At 32.6% G+C, this 12513-nt stretch overlaps 1 protein-coding gene across 1 annotated transcript; it reads left to right on the top strand.

Annotated features, from left to right (window-relative positions):
* Positions 1-4793: 4793 nt before the first annotated feature.
* Positions 4794-12062, top strand: LOC104904999 (subtilisin-like protease SBT3.13). Its single transcript, XM_057392285.1, is given in 10 exon segments — positions 4794-5228; positions 5349-5440; positions 6703-6794; positions 6886-7041; positions 7121-7232; positions 7584-8060; positions 8365-8435; positions 8438-8479; positions 8825-8974; positions 8977-12062. Coding segments are annotated over 10 exon segments (1782 nt in total). The 5' UTR covers positions 4794-5141; the 3' UTR covers positions 9480-12062.
* Positions 12063-12513: the final 451 nt, after the last annotated feature.

Below are 12513 nucleotides of genomic sequence, written 5' to 3'. Positions count from 1 at the left end.
CAGCATCAGGATATAAAAGCAAAGCAGGACAAATTCACTGTAAGAGGCTTAAAACTGAAGAAGCAAAACAAGCTAATTAAGATTGAAAAACCCATAAATTTTATGACAGTGAAGACGGAGAGTTATAAGCAAGGTTTCTTCATTGTTTGTTACACTACTAGGTTTTGGACCCGTGCATAATGCACGGGAACTTTAATACAATAAAAATGTTTATATATCCGCTACATTGAAAACATATAAACGATTATTTACGTCTACTTAAAAACTTTGTGTTTAAGAGAAATACACATTTATATTAATTATAAAGTTGTTTAACAGATACATGATATTCATATGTTTTGGAAGATTCTTTTTAGAGCAAAACAAAATGTTTTAAGAAGCTACTTCATCCGTTTGTAGTCTAATATAACAATGAGATTTTTACACTATTCATTCACTATCATACCCTTTCACTATATATTGTTATTTTTATGTAAAGACAAATATAGTCATGTGGGGTATTGTTAGATTCGTCTTGATATATACTTTCAAAATATCAAATGTGTATAATTTTACTAAATAGTAAATAAAGATATTAATAGTAAAAATTGAGCATTGGCAAGCGTGAAAACCCAATTGCTGCAGTAGAAAAAGAACGGAGGAAGTATAATATAGTCAGAAGCAATTATATCATCATAAGTAAAGCCAACAACACCTTAGGAGGAAGATTATTGGAATTCCAAATTTTCTTCCACACTTCCGATACAATAGAATCGCCAACAACTGTATGGGAATTCTTAAAAAAATTAATAAAGTGATGGTCTTATTTAGTAGAACATACCAATTTTGGTGTAGCCCCATAGAAAGCCGTCTAGGGTTGAGATGGTAAAGGTTAAGGATTTCAACCGCCTCAACAGGGAGAAAATTTGCACGAACTTGGTTTTCATCCCAGTAACCAGTGGGGGGTCAATCGTCTCAAAACTCTCTCTACATTACATCTTCATTTTTTCCTCGAAATGGCCTTAAAGTATTAGACTTCCCATTATCTTTCTGATATAGGAGTACTATTAGGCAATTTTTACCAATGACTGAGAAATGGCTACATAAAATTGGCCATGACTGAGAACTGGTCTCGGGAGATACAAACCCACCATGCGATAGGGATTGTCCTTGACTTTTGACACACGACCAACTAAAATTGCCTTTTTTGAAACCTCGGAGGAAATTTGTTCCATCTGACGGAATGAGTACCATACGGGGTATAAATACCTTATTTCACGTTGCTACCTAAAATGACCACAATTTCGATGATATATTGTATCATACTTTATTCCCCATTTCATCTGGTGGAATGAGTATCATACAGGGTTTCCCCACTCTACTTTTTTCCTAAATACCTTATCCCCGTTGCTACTTGAAATGATCACAATTTCGATGATATATTGTATCATACCTTATTTCCCATTCCATCTGACGGAATGAGTATAATTGGGTTTCTCAATTTACTTTTCACCTCCCAAAGACTACCTCAAGTGACTTCAATGGTCCACAATTAACCCTTATTCATTAATTTCTTCCTAAAACCAATTTTCGAATATATTAAACGAACTAAAGTTTTAATATTCATTAAGACTAATTTAGAAAATGTAAACAAATATAAATACGCACTACTTGTATAATATATGTGTGTTTTATAGGTTCTTTATAAGATGTACATTTCAATATTATCTTCTACATCAAAGAAAAAAAAAACCAAAACAAAGTTAAATAAATTAACAACTTTTCCAATTCAATAACTTTATTTGATCTTTTCAAAACAGTTTCACTCTATTATAAACCAATTAAACTTGAATACTTATAAATCCCCCTTTTTTTTAACATATAAGCTTGACAATTAACTCATCTTGTTGATTCACCTTCTAAATTAGTGTCGCAATGCTCATTAGATATCTCTCTTTCCAGTCTAATATCGTCCACACGATTTATGGTTTAAAAATTGTAACATTACTTTTATATAAAATTATAAGATAATTATTTTACTTGTAGTTCCCTAAAATGACCACAATTTTGATGATATATTTTATCTTACATCATTCCCCATTTCATCTAACTGAATGAGTATTATTTAAGCACATGTGTCATGTTTTCACTCTCTCTCCTACTCTTTTATTTTATAATTTTTATAGAATGGGCCAAATTCAAAGTGTGTGAATTTTCTTTAAAAATGATATTAGTATCAAGCGTAAGTTCATAAGTGTATGTACTTATATCGTTTGTTTCATTTGAATGTAAGAATGTGGGAAAATATTTGAGTGACCCTAGTCCCTAAGCCTAAGGTTGTCAACCTTCTTAGTCGCAATAATAAATAATATATTAATATATATCCAATAAATTGGAGAGAGAATTGCCATAGATTAATGTTTTAATGTACTCTTGACCTTAACTTTTTAGTAGTGAGAAGAATATCCATTTTTATCTTTAAACAACTTATCTTGTCTGACATTTTCTTAATTCTCCCTTAAGTTGTCTGAAAAACACTTAATTATTATATCTAAATTTGTTTAATCTTATCTAAATTTTCCAAACTTATATTATCATAGTTATGTCAAAATTAGTTAAAGTAGACAGATGCTTATATATTGGTTTTCATTTTTTTTTACCTAATTCAATTTCTTGAACATATATATAGATGAACTCTTATTTTACCTCTCTCACTTTAACTTTGTTTTTTTTAAAAAAATACTTTTATATGTATTGGTCATGGATATGATTTTTTTATGATTATCATATTAGCTTACCTAAACCACTTTGGGACTAAAAATTGAATATTTGAGTTGTTATTGTTTTTGTTATATGTAATCTCTAGTCATAATCATGGTGTGTTATATTTTTTTTAACAAAATCATCTTTTTATTTCTTGTTTGGTAATAAAATAAACTTGCATTACTATTATTATTACATTTGCATATTTTCTTGAAGGGGCTAGCATCTCATGATAATGGTGTGGTATTCATTACCAAAAGTGAATAATATTAAAAAAAAAAACTTATTAGACCAATGTACCCATTGGCTTGAAATTAGGTAATTTTTAAATTAATTATATTATATAAGTTTGATAGGTGTGATGAAAAACTTAAAGTTTTTATACCAAGCACCCATTGGCTTGTACTTAGCTAATATTTGTTTTATATTTGAAATTTCATATTTTGACTTTTTGAGTATCTTGTATTAGTGAAAAACTTAAAGTTGTTATATCAATTCATCTTTTTCATTGTATATTTTCTCTCTCCTCTAAATTGGTATTTAGCTTGAAAATAATTCCATAACTGGTTTTTGTGAAAATAATAAGAATAACCGCTAAGATAATATATGATTTTCGTTTTAAAAAAATAATAATATTTGATTTGTTTCCTTAATTGATAATTGGTTGATTGATTCCTTTAGTTATTGTAGTTGATATTATTTCCTTCATTGTTACACAATCGGAGGAATTAATTGATTATTGTTAAAATTATTTTTAGCAATGCCACGTGGCATAAGCAAGCATTAGGTCGAAAAGTTGAGGGTGAAGGAGAACAGAGGAAGGTTGAGGTCTTGCCACGTAGGACAATTTTTTCTTGTTTTAATATTATATAGGGATATTCCATTTGGTACCATTGTGCTTTTGGCTTTTCCATTTGGTACTACTATTTTTCAGATATTCTACATGGTACCACTATAATTTGATTTTATTCTCTATTGTAGCATGCAACTAAGTAAAGTGTTAATTTAAGTTAGAATAGGCTAGAGTTTTACTTTGATTTACATGTTTTAATTTGCGTTAAGGTTTTAGTAATCGTTTTAGTCGTTAAGGTCAAAGTTGAAGTCATATTTGACAATAAAAAGACATAGAATATTATGATCATTTTTATGAAAATTTTGACTGAAAAATAGAGATTTAAGGGTTAAAACGACACCCTAAAATCTTAATTTATTAAATTTTTGCAACTATAAATAGAAACATGCAAACCCAAACAAAACCGTTTCTTGTTCAACCATTAACTAACATTTTGCTTAAAAAAATGGTATGATAAAGATTAATATTAAATTAGAGTGGTATCTTGTGGAATTTTAAAATAACAGTGGTACCAAATGGAAAAGCTAAAAATTCAATGGTACCAAATGGAATATCCCAAAAATATGATGAAACTCTCTTACCAAACCCAAATTTTGCTAAGATTATTACTCGCTTCTAAGGCTATGTTCAGTTCACCTTATTTTTGCTTATTTCAGATCTAATCAGATTAGATCAAATCAGATCAGAAAAAATAAGTTCAGATCAGATCATGCTTATATTTAAAAATCACTATACTATTAAATATCTTTCATTACATATTAGTAAAAATTATAATAATTAAATATTAATAAAGTACTCGTTGAGACAAATCAAACAAGACCCCACATAACTATACTTTTTCTTATATATTGAGAAAAATCTAAAAAATAAGATCTTGTAATCAAATCAAATCAAATCAGTTCAGATCAAAAAAAAAAAATTCAGATCAGAAAATTTGAGATAAACTAAACATAGCCTAAGTAAAGTAAGATTCTATTCACATCTCTCACTCTTTTTTTTTTAAAAAACCAGAATTTAAAGCTTTCAAGTTTCATATACTATGTGATCAATTGTTTCTATCTTGGAAAGTAAAACGTAGAAGAAATTGTGCTCTTAGTTCTTTGTTACATGCATGATTCACCTGTTTGTTCATTCAATTGTGCGTTTGTGATCAACCCAGCTCAATAATATTTGTTCCAAATGAAAGGTAATATTTAGAATGAAAGAAAAATCAATTTATACTTAGAAATATATATGACATTTTTCCAGAAATTAGGGCTCTCAAATTTCATGTTTATGGTAAAAAACGAGAGTAGTCTTTATTGTAAAAACTGGACAAAAACACACTTTTCAAGATAAGAAATATAGCTGCCAATATTATGTCATAATCTATATGTTTATTCTGTGTGAATTGTATGCTTACTTCTATTGATTTATAATTGCATGTGACTGATTAGTTTGTTCATTGACTTTATTTCTAAGTGAAGTAAAGAAGGCACCATTTTGTTGTTATATTAAGTATGTATAGCACAAGGTTTGCCAGAATTACAGTTTATGCTTAGAAGTAATGACATTAGCTTATTGGCGTTGTCGTCTGTTTGTTTTGGTGCTTCAACAGGCAATCTTATGGTTCTTGGCTTATGGGTCGACCGAGGTAATTCATTGCTGATTTTGTTGAGGATTTTTCTATCCTATTTTAATATGTGCTATGTATGATGTATCTATCAATTTGATTGTCATTTGAGATTTTTAGTTGTTTGGGTGTTTTTGTCAGGTTCACATTGTGTATATGGGAGATAGGAAACATGAGGAACACCAACAAGTTCAGGATTCTCATCACTGGATTCTGGCACATCTTCTTGGAAGGTATTCGATCTATATGTGTGTGTGTTCTACAGGGCAGTTTTGTTGGGTAAATTTCAAATGACTACTCATACACAATTTGTACCTATATGATTAGTAAATGCTATTGTTCTAGGAAGGACTCGAAAGAGCTTTGTTTAAGATACTTAAATCAAGGATAAAACTTGGTCCAGTGGGTAGTTTACCCACTATTAATAGGATTTAAGAGATGGTGACACCCAACTTAATATCAACAATTACTTTTTAATTGTCTATCAGGAATGGTAATCTAGCTAATGTGTAGACATAGCTATCTCCTTAATTAGATGCTATCAAGTAACCTTGTAACAAGTGATGTTGAGTTTATTGACCCTGATAGTTAACTTTTCATGCAATCCAAGGGAACCCGCGACCCCAAGGTACAAAAAATTATTTTCCAAATTTTCCTTTTTGATTATGATTTTTATGTTCCAAAATTTGCAAATAAACTGTTTATTGTAGAATTGTTTCATTTTGATGTAGCATGTTGTGATTGATTTTATTATGTGGAATCTTCAAAAGATAGTCACTTTTTTATGCCATGGGTTAAGCTACTACGTAAATGCAAGTGATCTGAATCTAAAGTCTATGGTAGGCAAGGTATGATACACTCTCATTTAATTCATGACAATGGAAATAACCATTCATGCAAAGGGGCAACTTTTTCATATTAGGATGGCTATTTCACTGGCTACGTAAGTGGGTATTTTGAAGAGAAAAAATGGTGTGTGTGGACCTTGAATCCACAATTGTACTTGGTTTAATATTCTTCCAGCCCTGCATTGAGTTGGTAGTTTAATTCGTTTCATTTGGAGTAGGTTTTCTCGTTTCTGTTATGTGAAAGGCCTTCTCATTGTGTAGTTTCACAAATAGCACTAACCAAAGCCAAAGGCTAAGTGTTTTTTGTTTGTCTTGTGCATCTTTCATGTTAAGTTTTAAACTTTTGGAACTTATTTCAGTTATCGAAAAATTTTAGGGGAGATGTCTGATTGCTCTCTACTGCTGCATGAAGGATTACATGGTTGGTTGTCCGTGGGGGTACTATATGCTGTTTTAGCTGGCCACTAAATTTGTCTTCGGTGATCATTAGTAGTACACGGGCACCCTAATAAATACACAGTGTTTCTCCGCTGATTGATGATGGATTGTTATTAATTTTGTATTAATTTTGCCCATACAAATTGCTTTCATAAGATGCCATTGTGGTTTTAAAGTTGATACCATTTTTTTCTGTGGTTGAAGCAAAGAAGTGCAGAGCAGTCTATTCAGTACAGCTATAAGCATGGGTTTTCAGGATTTGCTGCCATCTTAACCAAATCCCAAGCTGAAGTTATTGCAGGTCATCATCTATAGATGAAATAATTATATTGCAGCTTCACTGTCTCTTTATCTTATTCACTAAATTATTTGTACTATGTAAAATCCTGCAGATCATCCTGAAGTTGTTGCCATAGTCGTAAATAAGATTTTTAATGTGCAAACAACTAGAAGTTGGGATTTCCTCCATGTAAAACCCCAACTCACTGATGGAATTCTGCCAAGGGCCCATATTGGAGCTGGAACTGTGATCGGAATCATCGACACTGGTACATGTTTAGGTTCACAATGCGATTTATATTCAACAATACAGGATATATACATTATCTTTTAAATTTTATCGTGCAGGCATATGGCCCGAGGCAAAGAGCTTTGGAGATGATGGCATGCAGAGTGTTCCATCGCATTGGCATGGTATATGTCAGGGAGGTGAACATTTCAACCATTCCCATTGCAATAAGTTGAGCTTCGTTCTAATTTTATCTGAGTTTCTTTGCTAATTAATCTAGATATTTCCTTTACCATTATTAAACTTAATTAGTGACCAACATTGTGCTTATTTGTTATTTAATTCTGTGGATAAGAAAGGTCTATGGCTGGAATCCTATACGGTATCCCGTTCTTTGTTAATTGCATCAGTTTGACATCTACACTATTTACATACTTGACTTTGACAATCTTTGGTGATTTATACGCAAGGAAAAATATAGCCATTTGAAATCCTCTTAAATTCATGTCAATATATATATAGATATACTTTCAATTTAGTTGAAAATCGGCATTTTTTTCCTTAAGGATATACCATCAGCAGGAAAATAATTGGTGCACGTAAAGGATATGAGGCTGTCGTTGGAACTCTGAACCGGAATGTTCTGCCTGAATTATTATCTCCTCGTGATGCAGTCGGCCATGGTACTCACACTGTGTCAATAGCTGCTGGGGTCTTTGTGTAAAATGCAAATTTTGCAACACTAGCAGAAGGATTGGCAAGAGGTGGAGCTCCTTTAGCTCATCTTGCTGTCTACAAAGCTTGTTGGGTTGATGGGACGTGTATCTCAGCTGATATCTTGGCTGCTTTTGATGATGCCATCCCTGATGGGTTGGATGTCCTTTCTGTATCTCTGAATTTTCCTCCGCCCCTTGATTCTTATGTTAGTGATCCTATAGCAATTGGCTCTTTCCATGCTGTGGCGAAAGGAATTACCGTGGTCTATGCAGCAGGAAATGATGGTCCACACCCTCAAAATGACAATAACTGGATGCTCCTGCTCTCAACAGACGCCCTAAAGTGAAGTTTAGAGCCCGCTGAAACTGTAGTAGGGCGACAATTTCTCCAGAAGTTGCAGCATTTTCATCTCGTGCTCCCAGTTCCCTTTCTCCCCAACTCTTGAAGGTTTGTGGAGTCACTCTCCCCGAATCATTTGTCAACCCCTTTAATGTTCACTTCTCTGCACGAAAAAAAATATAAAGCCCTTGTAATCCTGCTCTTGCTTATTTTTGTTAGTACTTTAAAATGCAGCCTGGCATTGCTGCTCCAGGGGTCAATATCTTGGCATCATGGTCTCCCATTTCTAAGCTTGAGCTACTATCAGGAGGAGACTTCAGAATTGCATCGGGGACATCCATGTATCAGGAATTGTAGATCTTCTTAAATCTGTCCATCCAACATGAGTCCTGCTGCAATTAAGTCTGCAATCATCACCACAGGTTAGAAAACACAAACCCCCTTACTCGGACTTTACTACTATTGTAAGAATAGTACAGGTATGCATTCTAATGTTAAACTCAGACTTTATTATATAAATTTTGTGCGCTTTTTTGGTTATAACGAAGGGTCAAGATGACCAAACCCATATCAAACTGTCGGGTAACCAACATGGATACTCGAGATGAAATGACGAGTCCTAATAATGTACAATTCTATTTACATATCCAATTTAGAGTGCATTCTCGTCATCTGAACTTATGTGAAGTACACTTATGAGACCTAATTAGACCTCATTAGCCTAATTAGACCTGCTGAGCCCTAAAATTTATTCTCTTAAGGTTAAGAGAGTGCACCCTTATTAATTATTCTATCCTATGCATTCTATACATTTGGTCATACGTTTCATTTCTTCTTCCCCGTCTTCTACGCACCTTCTACAAAAGATACGTTTGGGCAACATATAGTGGCCGAAGGCTATCCCCGCAAGGTAGCTGATGCATTGACTATGGAGGTGGACACATTGAACCTAACAAGGCTCTTGATCCAGGTCACATATATGACATAAGAACTTCAGATTATATCACTTTTCTTTGCTTCATGGGCTATAGGAATTTCGCTATCAAGTCCATGATGGGAGCTAAAATAAACTGCCGAAATATGAAAGAATCCCTTGTGAATCTAAATGTGCCTTCCGTTTCGGTTCCCGAGCTCAAAACTAGCTTAGTGGTCGGAAGAAGAGTAACAAATGTTGGTCCTGCACTATCTGTGTATACAGTAAGAGTTGAAGCTCCTGCTGGTGTTAGTGTTAGAGTTAAGCCCTCAGTTTTGGCTTTCAATTCTACAGTAAAGAAGCTCAACTTCAAGGCCATTTTCACTTCTCAACTGAGAGTACAGGGTAGATATTCTTTTGGATATTTATATTGGGAAGATGGTCTGCATTCAGTCAGAATACCATTGGTTGGTAGGACTGGTATTGAAGAGTTCTATACTGAAGCATAATGGATTTGGAGCGGAACTCTTATTACGTATTTCCTCTGTTTCTCTTTACTATAAGTGTAAAAGTCTAATCGTTGCAAGTGAAAAGAAGCCGAGGAAGTATAACATATTGACAATTTTCCAAATGACGATGTTAATTTTCCCAACTTCCCATATATCTGTTCAAGTAAATGCTAAATCAAAGTACATGGCATGAAGGTGTCTCAACTTCCACAATTTTGATGTTACTCATTGTTTTTTTCAATAATGGATCTTAATTAGAAATTTCAAATAGAAGTTTGAGAACTTGAGGTGGCATACCACGTTGTCAAGCTTAATTGTGGACTATCATAGCATACTATACTGATGTAAAGCTTACAAATTGTTAAAAACATTTTATTTATGTTCAATTGTATGTGATTTTGTTTAAATGTTTATCATGATTTAGAGAACTAATTGTAACTTTTGAGAATGAATTATTATTTGTTTGGCAAAACCCTTCTCAATAACATGCTTGAGCATTCGAATTGGTTTTTGTTGATCGTAAATCATTGTTATTCATTAAAACCACTATTGCTAATCCTTTAGTCTATTTTTCTTATGCACTAGATTAAATTTTAACTAATTATATAAGTGTGTCTTGTATTTAATTTGACTTACTGTAGTATAATATTATCGTAAGTTATTCAAATTTACTTTTAACTAATTGTAACCAATCATACCTTATTTGCCATTTTTGGAAATAAAAAATTTATTGAACAATATAGTTACTAAATTATACTTACTAATTGAAACTTTGCTAATTGTAACTAAATCGTACTCATTAAAATTGTATTAATAAATTATTGTATTTTTTAAGTTGAAATGAGCAAAGCCTAATAAGTAACCTTGAACTGTATTTAGTGTGGTTAACTAGTATTTTACCCTGGGCGTACCCCGAGTTAGTTATAATTATTAAATATATTATTCATAAATTTCATATTTGATTATATCAGTTTTTCGTAATATTCTGTCTGGTACGAGATTGAAAAATAGACATTATGGCATAATAAGTTGTTCAAAAAAAAAATTATGAGGATTTGGGGATAAAAATAACAATTTCCATGTGATTCGCGTAAACAAATGTTATTGAATATTAATAAAAGGGTTAAAGATCAAAAAACTTGTCTACATGATTTTATAATTACATATAATTACGAGACATTATTATGTTTTACTTTGAAACTTTAAGCATTGAAATTGTATTAGATTAGTGGTTAAACTCTCACATTTCATTTCAATAGTTGTGTATTCAAATCCTAGTAACCACACATTGTTAATATTTTTGATTGACATTATAAGCATGTGTATTAGAATATTGAGAAGAGCGCCACGTAACAACGTTCATTTGCATTATGTACACCTTTATATCGTCGCACTATACATGCAGCCAAACAAGGTTGTTGAGGTGATAAGGCTAGTGAACCACTGTCCCAAGAAGAAGAAAAGTACTAGCCCACCAAAAAAGAAAACAAATTATATTAGCAATGGATTTTGTGAGGACTCTTTTTCCTAGTAACTTGTAGAATAGTACAATTTACTAATGAGAACGTATTGTGTCGGACTCGTCCGACCATAATCTTGGTCGGACGACTTTCAGGTGGTTCCAATTTTTTTTCAGGTAGTCTTCATTTTTTTCAGGTGGTTCCAAATTTTTTTCAGGTAGTCTTCATTTTGTTTTCAGTTAGTCTTCTTTATTTTTCAGTTGGTTTTTGTGCTTCAGTTAGACTTACTTGGGTTTCAGTTGGTCTTTATTCTTTTTCAGGTAGTCTACATTTTTCTTCAGGTAGTCTTCATTTTGTTTCAGTTAGTCCATTATTTCTTTCAGTTGGCCCATTATTTCTTTCAGTTGGTCCAACTGAAAGAAAAGAAAGTCTAACTGAAAGAAAAGAAAGTCCAACTGAAAGAAAAACAATAACCAACTGAAACAAAACAAAGTCCAACTGAAACAAAACAATAACTAACTGAAACAAAAACAATAACCAACTGAAACAAAACAAAGTCCAACTGAAACAAAACAATAACCAACTGAAACAAAACAATAACCAACTGAAACAAAAAAAACCAACTGAAAACAATAACGAACTGACCTGATGAATCAAAACCATCTGCAGAAGTGGGAATTGATGGTCAACCATGGCTGGTGAAGGGAGCTTCTTATTCTCTCTTTCTCCTTGGTGCTTGTGGTTAGAATTTTCTCAATTGAGGAAAACAAAGAGGAGATAATGATATGTGCACACTTGCTCATTGAGAATTAACTGAAGTTTCTTTATACATCTGACAGGGGAAGGAAAATCACATTAAGTGGCCAGCGTGATCTTGATCAAGTTGCTTGCACAATCGGTGTTGCTGCGGTGTAAGACATTGGTTTACACTGCTACTAACGCGTCAATCTCTTTGGATTGTCAGTTCTTGAAACTAGGTGTGTAGATGAAATGAATCAGATTTCTACTTTTTGTGGCCTATGTTGAACTTGTTAGTTTTGAGATACTATGCTAGTTGTCGGCTTCAGGGTTGTGAAATTTTATCAATGAAATATATATCTACTACTTGATTTTTATCGTCGTATCGTATATCACCTGTAGTACTGTCGACGACGAAGAGTTTCACTTGATTTTAGGGTAGGATTGGCAGCATCAGTGACGAGAACTTGTTTTGGGCTCAGCCCGTCCGACAGTAAATATTGGTCAGACGGTCTGACCCAATACTTTCACTTTACTAATGGAACAAGTTAAGATGAATATAAGTTAACATGTTTTATGCAACACCATGTGCAAATATACAATTAGACCTAAAGCTTCAGTACTTTAATAACGAAGAAAGTTGCTGGCATAGCATTTTGGCTTCTCATAAGGGCATTTTTTACATCTAGCGTAAAAGATAAAAAAAAACTGATCCTGAAATTTGGTATCCAACTTCTATTAATAATGTTCAGTAAAAGTGGTATCAATACTAAAAGTGAACTTTGTATCAACTTTGAGTTTTGGTACCAAACTACTAATTATATATACTTACTTTG

This window comes from Beta vulgaris, chromosome 9 (genome assembly GCF_026745355.1).
Source record: "Beta vulgaris subsp. vulgaris cultivar EL10 chromosome 9, EL10.2, whole genome shotgun sequence".
NCBI classification, from domain to species: domain Eukaryota; kingdom Viridiplantae; phylum Streptophyta; class Magnoliopsida; order Caryophyllales; family Amaranthaceae; genus Beta; species Beta vulgaris.
The sequence above is the reverse complement of the archived record's forward strand: the minus strand, read 5'-3'. Positions and strand labels throughout refer to the sequence as shown.